The 13,850-nt window shown below is 38.5% G+C and overlaps 1 protein-coding gene across 1 annotated transcript; it reads right to left on the reverse strand.

Moving 5' to 3' along the window:
• Positions 1–792: 792 nt before the first annotated feature.
• On the reverse strand, positions 793–4,320 carry LOC124406683 (nose resistant to fluoxetine protein 6-like). The gene is made up of 10 exons (XM_046882206.1): positions 4,059–4,320; positions 3,534–3,897; positions 3,176–3,452; positions 2,749–2,909; positions 2,428–2,596; positions 1,978–2,180; positions 1,787–1,907; positions 1,503–1,692; positions 1,202–1,344; positions 793–1,132 (listed from the first exon to the last, which is right to left on the reverse strand). The coding sequence occupies exons 1-10, from the start codon at positions 4,318–4,320 to the stop codon at positions 926–928; spliced, it is 2,097 nt and encodes a 698-aa protein (XP_046738162.1). The 3' UTR covers positions 793–925.
• Positions 4,321–13,850: the final 9,530 nt, after the last annotated feature.

A 13,850-nucleotide genomic window follows, 5' to 3' on the forward strand; every position in this document is an offset into this window, starting at 1 on the left:
CGTAAAGTAATCCGACCCCCGAGCTCGGCTAGCCGTATATCCATGGGGTGAGTTAATCGCTTCACGCCCAGGAAGACAACTCGGACACTGGGGAGTGGGAGGAGGGGAAAAAGGGGCGAAGCTGCAGGAGGCGACAGTCCGGCAAACCGTCTAATAAAGTTAGTTTAGCTCCAGGTTAGGCATGGGACTTCCGACTCTCTGTTCCTCTCTCTGCTTCTCTCCGTTCTCACAAGCCTTAACTCCACGTTGCTGTGTTGACGATTATTCGAATCGTTAACCGATTCGCGTAAAAAATTATACGCAATACGATCACTGTTATAATCGAGTTCAATTTCCTTCTCAGGTTTTGTTCCGCTACTGATCAAATTGAGATACCAGTACTCGTCCCATGGGTTGTAATTACGTGGAGCGTCTAATGAAATAAATTATACCGACTAAAGTTTGCCGACCCGGCTCATATGTACCTACTCGGTGATCATTACGCGATACTCACGTTCGGTAATTCGATAGTTATTTTAGAGTAATTATCGTGCTTGATAATTAAAATTCAACGGGAAATTTTCGACTACGTATTATCTGAATACAACAGTCGATAGGGTGGAACCTTTTGAGGTGGATGAAATTGATACAAGGGAATGCTTGGTGCCAAAAAAGCAGTAAGCAGACACTTGATTTCATGCGGCGAACTGAAAAAGTTATGCATAGATTCGAAATCAGCCAATAATTTTTATTCGAAGAAAATATTTCTTCATGCGTTATTAAGTACAATGCGATACAGCTGATAATTATGTTGTAACGTTCGTCGGACACAGAAAAATTGGACTTGAATAATAGTACGAGTAGAATGTGTAGAACTACTGTATAATAGTAGCAATTCTCGAAATAATATTTTCGAAAATATTACGGTCGACAGGAAACGGCAACATCAGTCCTTCTTCCTCGATTTATTTCGAATTTCTGGGTTTTTGGCCGGCAGATCCTTGGTCGTGCCTCGCGCCAGAGTGACTTGGTTAGACTCTGATTTGGGATTGTCGAAAATTTTCGCCAACACAACGAATGGAGATTCGAAGAATAAGGTGAAGACGAAGGCCGCGACGATCGAAAGCGCCAAATCAATCAAATACTCATAAATCTGCAAATAGATGGGTTGAATTTGAAATGCGCGGGGTGAAAAATAGAAGTTGTGAAAAAGAAAACTTACAATCAAAGAATTTGAAAACGACACGGGAGTCCGTGCAACAGCATTCCTCTGAGATTGGATCGAAAAATGCAACAAGTAAATAGAATACGATAACCGACTGAGGGGCCGAAAGAACGGCGCGGACAAAAATCTGTTAACGGGGCCTGAAAAATTAACAATGTTAAACCATAAGTTTTATCAATGTATTGTTTTGTTCGACTAGAGTCCCATTTGCCTGCATTTGGAACCTTCAAGTTAAGGACTTTGCAGTCTTTTGCAATTCAGCGCAGCTTCCGCATCGAGAAATAAAGTAGATACTTGCCTCCATATCCCTGAGTGCATGCATAAATGATCCAAGCAATGGCAATCGACCAACATGGACGTAACGTGACTACGAGTACAACTTCCAATAAACGGTTGTCGACAAAATCCTTGTTGTAGTTGAAATGAGTAGCGCACGCACAAAATAGGAAAAGAACAGCGGTTACAATCCAGTTGATCGATACGTTCACCTCGAAATCAGAAAATATTTCGACATTAGACTATCAGTCGATCATCGAGATAGGATAGAAATTTCTTGTGATGCACAAACTTTGCCTGAAATACCTTCGTAAGCTGCCTCTTCTTAGTCGCTACGTCGTAACCCAATAAGATTCCGAGAAAGTAGGCGCAGGCTCGATTGTAAGTCGTCATATAGAAGTCGATGAAGTCATTTACGACTATTTTTCTGATGTGGAAATAATTATAATGAACATCTTTTTTTCGATGAATAATGTACTTCGTTAATATTCACTTACCCCAAATCCACGTCCATAGTGATTATTCTGTTAGTGTAACCATTGATAATCAAAACTACGGTTGGTGCAACAATCGAGGCGAGGATGAAAAAATAAAGTATTCGGATTCCATGTTTTGGCCAGCGGTACAGTGGATATATGACAATTGGCGATATCCAAAAGAGTTGCATGTCAGCAGCCAAGTACCAGGTGTGCATTAAACACTGCAATTTTTATGAGCTAGTCGAATTTATTAACATTCAAAACCTAAGCCTTTTCTGCTTTATTATACGAATAAGATATACATTTCACGTAGGACTACAAGTACCAAAGTACATCCAAGCTTTCAACAGTATCCTATAAACTCGCGTTTTTGGATGCGAGTGTTGTAAAATTTTTCATTACTCTCTTAGTAGTAAGAACAGAATCGGCCGTATGTCCGATCTAGTAAAAGCGTGGATCCATACTAACCGAATTCTCCGGATTAATCAAGTTCTGAAGATACAATAAATTGAACCACCCATTTTTTTTGCAACCTTCTACGCCTGCAGTAAGCGAAGTTCTCCATACGGGACCGTTTCCAAAACGATTTGTAAGAAATGAAACGAACAAAATGACGACTGCTAAGGATGGCGTGAGTCTATAAGAAAAATACAAATATTGAATTAGTCTATGACGCCATTCCGGTATTTCCGGCGGTTACGTGGTCATGGAAGTACTTTACGCCGTTATGATACCTAGGCAGTTAAGTGGTCAATGAATTGTGAAAAAAACACAACTTACACAACTTACCTGAGGTAACGACGAAGGTAGAGCAGTGGCCAATTAATTCGTTTTCCCGATTTCATGGTTTTAAGAAGCAGATAAGCCATCAAAAATCCGCCGACTACAAAGAAGGTCTCGACAGCAAGTGGTGCAGCCTCCAGGTACAAAGATGTCCATGAATTTGACCACTGTGGATCGATTGTGACAACAATATTATAGACTTGCTTGGCGTGATTGGGTAAATAATTTGTATTCTTCAACAACGCGAATTTACGTATTAATAATCATCTCTACTAGAATGCAAATCGCACACTCAGAAAAGTATTGTACATTCTAACGGCGAACTCTGTTGTATTGAAAGCACGTTTTTCGTACCACCATGCTAATAAAGCAGCCGTCAATTGTTGGAGCAATTATGATCTATATTGCATATCGAGTGTACAGTTCAACTTACTTCATAGACTTCGAATAGATTGACAATCGGCCTGATGCTTGAAGTGAGGAAACGGTGGCCCAGTACGACCCAGCACATACTTAGAACTCTGATACCGTCGAGCGATTGCAGGCTATCAGGTTTTACTTCCGTGCTTAACACAGCGAGTGCATTGGTGTAGAGAGAGAATTTTGACAGCGTATTCATCAAACTAGATGCTTCTGTCGGCTTGCGTCTGCTCGCAAAATCGCAGACTGTACAAGCAATCATAAATGCGATAACGGCGACGACAAAAATTCTGAAAGCAATGCATTGTTTTCTTGAATGATCAAATGGGATTGTTTCCGAAAACTATATTCATTATTCAATGCCAACTCACAGTGTGTAAATTTCTCCAGCACTCAAGTCATCAGATCCCACTTGCGCACAGGACGCGGTACTTGTTTCAAATTCTAGATCGTTAATGGCTGGTGTGTTTGCGATAATGGCATTAATGATCTGCTCAACATGCGTCTCGTTGCACGACGATGGAAGACAAATTGATGAAAAAATGCGGACATAATCTATATCGATAATCGCAGATAGATCGGGAGACATCGAACCCAGAGAAACCATGCAGTGCTTAGCCCGGATACCGAGGTGGTTGTATTGCTCATTGACTTCGATGCACTCGTCGTACATTCCGATGTCTCTAAAGTTTCCTTTCATAAGTCCTGATTGCAAACTCGACGAGGCATCCAACACTGTAATGGAAAATAGAATTACTATGAACTGCATAATCACACAAGGGTTTATATATTTTTTATGGGGCAAACTTCAGCGAATGGAGAGACTCTTTTACTTCTATAATAGCAGAACACTCTTTATATCTAATATTTGATAAAAATTTGCTTTTATTCCTTACTTTGCAAGGCCCATTCTTGGTCAGATTCGATGGCTTCGATAAACACCGCGACTTCGTCCGCACAGGAAGATTCAGAGGTGTTAAGAAACGATTTGAAACCTTCTATCCATGGCCCTCGTGAAGATCTAACAATCCTTTTGATCCACATCCTGGTCTGGTCCGAGCCATGGATAGATGTACCCATTTCCATGGATGCAAAGCCCAAACTTATCATCAAAGTCACGAAAAGTACTACCACGAGTACGTTTAGATGAGGAAACATTTCTCCTGGCAGTTTGTTGGTTTCATGAAGACTGAACGATACGTTTTAGCTTCAGCATTTAAATAACTGGTTTTGGCCGTTCATTAACCTAACAAAGGACAGATTTCAGACTAAACATTCAATGCTTTCTACGAATTAATAAAACCGGTCGGGAGAAACGACCTCGTGTAAAAGCTGAATACGCAGAATTGTTGAAATATTGAAATGATGAAATTTTACAGAAAAAATGGCTAAATAGCGTCTGCGTACTCCATTTGCAGCAACGTCGTAGCCATGAGGGTGGTCGGTTAATCCGAGGGTCGCTATACGTTATTATAAAAAACATCAAAATATATGATGAACTGAGGAATCTTGGGATGAGGAGGAATGAAGAAGTACCGATGCTTGATTTAAGTATTGTATTGATATATTTATTCCAATGCACGAGACGAATCCTCTATGGCTAAAGTCCGACTGACTAAATCGGTTGGGGTACAAAAATGCGGAAGACTAAAAAGTCGACGGGACGAAATTCCGAAAGTCAAATTACCGACAGTTGAAAACGTAGAAAGACCATAAATACGAACTTGTAGAAAAATAAAAATTTTTTTCCGCACAAAAACTAGGTTGTCTCTCGGAAAAAACAAATTTTGGTGAAGTTTCAACTCGATATGTCCATTTTTCGGTTAGGGCTAGTATAAATAAGAATTTTTCGGAAAAAAAAATTTTCCCTCAACTTTATGTTCTATAATTCATTAAATATGATCGATCAAAAAAATATCAAGGTGTCATTTTGTAGGGAATTAAAGTCTGTAGAAAAGTAACTTTTGATCGAATTAAAAAAATCATCCACTTCTTTTTTAGAGTCAATTAAACCTAATTTTTTGTATAAATTTACATTCATATTTATTGTTAAACACTTACAAAACAATGTTCTTAAGTGTAAAGCTCATTGATATCAGTTTTTTTACCAAGCTTTATGATCTAAAGAAATAGTTTTTATACTTTAAGTAAGTAAATTAATTTTAAGCTACTTGTATTAACGGTTTTCGTGACAATACTTTTCTTTCCTTTTTTACGTTTTTTTCATTCAACCTTTCCATTAATTTTTATGTGGTAAAATATTGTTCACAATAATTATTTTAAGATTCTAATACTATTTATAAAAAATTCATATTTTGTTGACACAAATATACAATTTCTATGACAATAAAATACCGAGAAAATATCATTGAAGGCAAATGCGATGTTCTGGATTTGCAGAAATTTTTCTTTCGATTCAGTTTCTAATTTTTGAAAGGTTATAATTTGTCAGGAGAACCTATTTCAAGTTATAAATGACATCGCTGAAAGGAGTGTTGCCCTTATAAATAAATATAACGAAAGTCTCACTTACGATGAAGAACAGGGACAGTTTTTACTACAAATTGTTGCTGACCATCGTCAGAAATTTCCAGATTGTAGTTAACAAAATTTGTGTTTGTAATAGGATCTCCTGAAAAATTATACGTTATACGTTAATTTATAAAATTATAAACTATACGTTATTATACGTTATGTATGAGACCGAAAAAAAATAGTCGCTTCACAGTCTTATATATGTATTCTCTCTGCAACGCCAGAAGTATCCGATGACCGGTGTCTAGTGCTATTTAGCATAAATCTACTGCGGCCGTTCAGCTTTCAGCGTCATCTGCATTTCGAGGCTGATTTTTTCGGTTTCGCCGCTGTTAGAAGTATTAGCCGCTCTTAATTTTCAATTTCAGACCTTTAATTTTTTTGTATCACCCTATTCTGTGCTTTGGTCATTCGAAATGCCAACTATCCCGAAAATACTTTTTCCGATAAAAGAGTCTTTGGTTGAATGAACTTTCGGGACAACTTTTATTCTACTGGATGATTTATCAAAAATACCAATTTCGGTTCACTGATCGTTCGTTATTTTGAATTTCGTATCTCGATTTCGGTTTTCAGCCAGTGGGTTGTCTAGTCTTTCCGGATTTTGACCTCCACGCACTAAATCTCACTCGCACTCACTCATATCTGCGACTTCGACATGTCGCTGACGTCACGTCACGCCTTACGGCTGTCACATAAAACAAGATCAATTTTTTGATAATCATATACTTGTTTTTATAGTTATTATAATTTTCATGAATTTATGAACGAAATTTACAATATAAAATTATCTTATGAATTTTAATGGCTCATTTTAAGTCATAAATTCAAGTTATTTTGTAACACAGTAACAGATTGTTTGTCCGCGAATAAAATATCATAGGTTAAACGATCTCGTAGTGCTTAGTATTACGATAAAGGTGTTTAACTAAAGAAGTTTTTATTGTATTTTTCGTACACAAACCTAATTTTTCGTTCACTGTACAGTCGAGTAATCATTCAATAGCGCCTTTTAATACGCTTTACTCAGGCAATTATTGTTCCACATTGACACATCTTGCGTTTCCTGCTTCACCCGCCCTTCATAGCCCCACTTACAAAAAATCTGACTCTAGGGAAAATTCCACCTCAAACATAGTGAAAAATGACCTCGTAGTTTTTAAATCATTAAAAATTTTTTTTCATGTGATATGTATGTCACATAGTAGACAAGTCCTTTTGTGTGCATGGTGACTTTGAGATTTAATATCACGTATCTGATGACAAAAGATCGTAAGCATTCAAAATGCGATTTACTGGCATAAGGTTTGTATGTAAATTTTTTTTGTTGCATTCGTTTCAAAAATGCCAAAATATATAGATTTATCGGAATTAGCAAGTATGAAACGTAAGTGCAAACGGTCGTATGCTGGTATAGACAAAAAATAGCAATTTTTATATAGAATGCAGAGAAGAAAAACATCGGAACTTTCGCCGTTAGCAAACTGAGCGACACGACAAAAATTCGTATGTGTTTTTTTTTTCTTTTTAAATCGTTGAACAACGCCCGGAAGGCAAAGATCCGATAAAAATTCCCTCAAACAAAAGAAAAAAAAAATCCCTACAGCTAAGTATATGATTTATTAGCAAAAATAAGAAATCAACACTAAAAATACAGAATTACGTACGAAACGAAGAATGCGGGATTAGTTTCCCTTATACCTATATCTATATACATTACAAGCGTATATACATATGTCATATATCTAGTCATGAGAATTGACAGCCGTTTAAAATTCTTGGTCGAAATGACGATTTTGATGATGTTGGAAATATTACAACTGTTATATTTCGGCTCTCCGTGCATCGATCGTATTGATTTAGAGCTAAATAAAAGCTCTTAAAATCTATAATTTCATCGTAAGTGATTCGATGAATTGATTTCAATGGATGGGTTAGAAGGCTTTTCATCGCGATAAAAAATGGGGCGTCTGTTTTTTTTAATAAGCTTGGCGCGATCGGCGAGTACCGATTCTGATATGCACAGGAGCACTTCAGTCGAACCAGAATCTAGCTTGCCACGCAATATCCACCTTCCGGAACACACGTTGCTTAGTTTATCCACGTGAAATATGACACCCTTCATATGCAGAGGTATCAAGATGTGTGGCAATGCGCTCAGAGCAAGTTCTGGAACTGAGTTCTGTACGCAAGAAGACTCGACTTATCAGAGCGTGGCTGCGGAAGAACTGTTGCGTGAATCGAGACGCGTTTTATATGACCAGAGTGTAAAAAGTATTCCACATTCATTCTTCTAGGAAGCAAGTCTAGTGAGAGTGCAAAAAGAAGTGGGAGGAAAAATTGGCACATGCCTTTTGGGAATAATATTACAGTCACGAGAAAGAATGAAAGATGGAAAAAGGGTAAAATACAAGCAGAGTAAAGCAGCGAGATGAATTTCTTCGTGACGTCACTTTGCGTCCCTTGGATCGTCGACAATTTCGACTTTTACCCGCAGCGATTGGGACAGCCTCCGGAATTCAGATTCCGCGGATGTGGTTTCAGTGGACGAGTTTCCGGGAATCATCATCCCCTTCATGCGGCAAGCTTTCATTGTTTGTTTTTGATTAAACGAAAACAGACAGAGACAGTTCATCTCCTATCCCGATCCTTTTACTGCGGTACATCTATTCAGCGGCTTTAAAGCGGAGACTTGCATCGTTAAGAACTGGGACGCGTGAAAAGAGTTCGCCGATATTCGATCGAGTTCCATTATCTGGATGAACTGGTATTTTTAGTCGCTCAAAATCATGCTGTAAAAGTCAGCGCTCAGCCGCTTAAAGTTTAAATCCTCCCTGTTTGCCGAATTTTAATGAAAGCTCGGAAATCTAAATTGCTCATTAATATATCTCTTTGCTATATCGAAAGCAGACGCTGTAGAAAGCTCTCTATTCATCAGGCAGAGTCAATTTTCCCAACAATTATGAACCAAACAATCATTCTTGCGATTTCTGCTCTCCTTCGATTATTGTGTCTGACACCGAATAGACCTTCATTTATTGATCCTGAAGCACGGTGCGGAAAGTATTTCCAAAAACAATTTAGATACCTGTTATAATGAGAATTTTCTGTGTCAGAATACATCTTATTGTTAGAGATAATTCTTTTCTTCGAAATAATTTCCTTCTGTCTTCCAAGCCGCTTACGCCTGTAAAATCTGTACGCATTTGATGCTGCTGATTGTTGAGATTTCTTGTTACGTATTACGTGAATACGAAAATTCGCGCAACCTCTGATCTGCAGCTATCCATTTGCTTTTCTATTTCAAATTTGAAGTAAAAGGATCTTAGAAAAAATGTTTGATCTCAGACCGTAATATATAGGACAAGGATAGATATGTATTAAAAATTACAAAATATGTACATTAGAATGTATTAAAAAAATCGACCGTTTTTTTTTTCAAATTTCAAGTCAAAAATGTTGTTCCAAATGACGAAAAGAAAATGCTGTTCAAGTTTCAGCTTTTAATTTTAATATTTGAAGGTGAACAATCTTTTTTAAAATGATTTAAATGAAAAACATGCATTCACATATTAATTTAGACCCTGAATATTACCAATATAAATTGAAATTTTTTTCATTATGAATGTTTTTTTTTTACCAGCTAGTATCTAAGAAACATTGTTGCTTCATCCACTGATTCTCAAGAGTCCGCAGGTTAACGTGGACGTGTATCAACGTATCGAATTTCCGAAAGTTTAACAGGCGTGTCAAGATCTCATTCAGTGTTTTTGATAGTGCTATATAATACGAGGCTGCTAACACTCGGTAATAGGGAATAATTAGTTCCGGTCTTATCGGATGATCTGAGAGCGTGTTGCAGACGGCTGAAGAAACTCGGCTGCAAAACGGGGAACTATACAAATCGTAAGTGGTTGAAGATGGATGCATCGTAAAGAAAAGTCACCCGGTATAGAAACGTCTCTTATACTTCATGAAGTTTGTATAGTATACCTGAGAAATAATAAACGTGACAAAATCAAGATTGCCGTCAATTAGCGCAGCTCGATCTCCCCTCAGAGTGGCGCCGTCAATTCGAGTCGTGTATAAATAAAACAAAAGTGCAAGTTTTAGGACCCTTCGACTGACCCCTGCATCTCATCTGCAGGCTCATCCTTCCCTTCTCACCCTTCGTCTCCGCGTTCCATTCTTCGCGCTCTAGTCGTGCGTTTGGAGGGCGGGTGGGGGTGACTTTTTACACGAAACGGGAAACGGGTCGAGAAGGTGGAGACATCGCGACAGATGGCGCTCAACAAGTCGTGGTGCGTCGCCCGAGGCGTCGGAGGTTCGCGATCAATGCACACCGCACGCGACCTCTCGCTCCTCGTCTCTGTCCCTCTTTTCGCGTATTCCTCCCCCTTTCCCCCAACTTCGTATCCAGTTTTCTCCCCCGCAGACTCGCGATTTGAATCGCGGCGCCTCCCCGCTTCTTTACTCCGAATATAAAAGCCACCCTTGCGCGAGGGGTGGAGGAGTGGGAGGGAGAGGGGGGGCTCACTTGCACCTTGTCCAACCAATTATGCACACTCGTTTATCGACGCCATGGTCACGTTTTTCGTTGAATCTGAATCGTCACGGTTACTCCAGCATCTGGACCCTCCATCTTTTTTTCGGAAAATTGTTTTGTATAAAAAGAGTGCGTTGCAGTAATGATGAATTTTAAAAATGTCTTCTTCTTATCGGACAAACGATCATCAAATAACACGATTTTTAAGACAAAAACGAAAATTTTATACACCCTATTCAATGTTTAATAAGACGCGAATCCTTTGGCAAACGTAATACTATATTGTGTATACTCTTGATATGGATTCTAACTCTTGGTACCTTCGGGAAACGATGCGGTGGCGAACTGAAATTGAATTGCATGAGCGAATTCACGTGATTCCTGGTAACTCGAGCGAATGGGGTCCTTCGCTCCTTGTTATCAGGGGCTCATCCACCTACATGCACGTACGACACGAGCATTCTCCTTTCCCGTTCACCTGGATCTCGAAATTAAGACAACTCTTTGAACCATCGAGAATTTGGTTTCGCGGCTGCAAGATTCCCTTGATTTGTACGTTTCGTCCTGATCGACAATTTCCACAACCCGTCAAATGTTGCTTGTTTCAATGTACGCGGCAGTCAAGTTCCGTTCTTAATTTCGAAATTTTTTTTTAAAGAAATTAGTAATCGCAGAAAACTGATAAACCGTTGGTTCGTTTTGATTTTTGTATTTACGTTAAAGAACATTTTTCGTTTTGAACTCCTTCGCGTTGATCTCAATTTATTTTTGCTCATCTTATTCGTTTTGTTTCGTGTTTTTTTTTATGGGGCACTCGTGAAAGGCGTTCTAGACCGGGTCTTACGGCCTTTCATGCTCGTAAAACGCAGACTTATCGTTAATTTGAAAAGCGCTGTCCACTAAACGGTGCACGGTGTGTCAGAAGTTTGGATTTTACGAGAGTTTCGCGGCAATTCCTCTGCAGCCTATCTGTCATTTACCCAGCATGCAGCTTTCCGTTGCACGTGGGGACCAGATCACCGTTAGAATCGTTATCACCCGCAGCACGCTATCTTTATACGTTGTTCACGATGCCTGTTTTTCCCTACTTTTATTACATTTTTGTAAATAATAAAAACCTTTTTCCTCACCTGTGCGCGTCAATCACATCATTCGCCATTCTTTTTTCGCATGCTAATGTCCTCTCGCGTGTAGACGGAGAAAAATTTTGACGTTATTTTCATCCGAAAGAGGATTTCATCTCTGAAAGAAATTCAGTTATTTCGACGTTTTATCATTTTTCGACAATCAATTTCACGTGTTTGTTGCAAAAAAAAGGGTCCTTTTCGAAAGATGATCAAATTTAAATAAAATTTGTACCCAAATACGGGGAGAAATTTTTTTTTTATCACCTTTGCAAGGTTTATAAAGAAAAAAATATTACTTTCCCACCATATTAGGTAACTGCAAAATTTTACTAAATCAATATTGTCACGACCTAAGGTACAATATTAAACAAAGGTACTTGATAATATGATAACAAATGACTACACAAGTATAATTACACAATAATTATCAACAATCAATCATCTTAGCACAAAGAGTGTGATATTATATTTTTCAATTCTTGCTTATAATTATGATTTTTGATAATGGTAAAAAATCAAAGCAATAAAAATTGTATATTTTCTTCTCAAAAAACAAGAGAAAACTTTAAACAACATCGAGCTTGAATCCTATGAAAATGTAATTTCATTTTCAAATTCCGCATGTACATGACAACAGATGTACTCATATGTATAAGAGATGTGACAGAATGGCGCGGTGATACCGCAATGGGGTCAGGTGCACATTTCGGTTGATGTAAAGGGAGGGAGAAAGAGAGCCGTAACCCGGTGGTAAGTAGATGGTGCTTTGGACCACTTTTATATCAGTGTTTTTACATCACGCGTTTCATTTGCGGCGGAGGTCCTGGCTAAGTTGTTTTACCCCGAGTTTTTGCTCCCTCTACACACCCTCCCCCCTCCCCCCTTCTGAAAAGTATACAGCTGGGTATGGATGGGCATTGGAGCCTACGCCTGCGCACCCACCGAGAGAAGCGATAATATCGGAACAAAAACAGGGTGTCACGGGGAAATAACCACCCTTCATTAATTCTCAGCGGCTGTAACACAGGGTGGTATATATTTCAAGTTTTGTTGAAACAGGGTTAATTAGCTCCGGGAGTTAAATTGGGAAATAAGAAATGATGGGCTCGTGTTTTAATTTCTTCCAATATTGTAGCAAGAATTTTGGGTTACAAATATCGGAACGTGAGGTAGAACGGGGGAGATAAAAAATTTCTCTCCGAAGCACAAACAATATTCAAATTTGAATAATAATTTTATTCCGTGGAGCAGCGTGTGTGTGTGTGTGTTTTTTTTATCCTTGTTTTTTTTTCTCTCTTTTTTTACTGTCAAGCATGTAATTCAAATTTTCGCTGCGTATCGCGGGTCAGGTTGTATTATTTTAAACAGAAACCGGTTGTTCAAACAGTCGGAATTTAATTCTTTCTCTTTTAGCTATCAATTTTTTTTACTTCGAATCGTGATTGGGATTGATCACTTAGATTTCTCTTGGGATTCAAACGCTTTCGAAATAGATATTAAAAGAACGATTCGAGATAAGGGTGCAGAGTCAAGAGTAAATGGATAGGAAAACTATAAGAGAAAAAGTAAAAGAATGAGTAAAACAAACGCTGCCATTACTGCATGTAACAATGAAGTCGATGTTGAATATGACGGAGGATTTCTACGAAAGTAGGACATCCTGTACAGATGCGTAGGTAGGTCATGCACAGACTCTGAATTATTCCTGCTTTCTGAACGTGGATAGAACAGTGTGTTGTAAATATAGGTTGCCATCTGTTGTCATGCGGTATACATACATACACACGGTATATACACATAAAAGCTCCAAGATACGAAAGCACAGCCAGGTATTCCACAGGACTGTCGGGATAAAACTGCGTCGGATAATACCGTCGTAACAATTGGTCATTCAGGCAAAATGTGATAGCACTTTTTTCCTCTCCCTTTCCAGAGTTGACCGAAACGTATAGCACGGATTCAACGTTGCTTTTATTCCTTCTCTTCTTTACATCTTTGTTCGTCTTGGTGAACTCGATCAGGAAAAACATTGGACAATGTAAAAAACCATGTCAGGTGAATGTTACAATTTTAAAAAGACGGAAAATGTGTTATTAGACATATTAACGGCGGGGTGCATATGAGGCATTCCACTTCAAATCGATCTGCGTCGTAGAGTTTCTAAAAAGAGCATCTTTTATGGAGTTTTAGATTTTTTCGACCACGGGTTTGATTTTACTACTCCCAAAAACATGAAGATCCAATTTGCTAATATATATATTTTGAAGGTGCGTTAAAGATGTTAATGGTCCAAAAGAATGGCGGTCTAAATAAGATTGAGAGCAGCTGATTGTGCGACGAAACATCTCCAAGCCTCTCAGTAACTGATTTCGTTAAAATTGAAGTTTATCAGTTACCGTCTATCGAAGGAAGTCCAATTTGACCATGCGACACGGGATGGCAAAGGCTCGTTACTGGCTCCTGTAAGGGTGGTGCAAGGT

This window comes from Diprion similis, chromosome 6 (assembly GCF_021155765.1).
Source record: "Diprion similis isolate iyDipSimi1 chromosome 6, iyDipSimi1.1, whole genome shotgun sequence".
Lineage (NCBI taxonomy): Eukaryota > Metazoa > Arthropoda > Insecta > Hymenoptera > Diprionidae > Diprion > Diprion similis.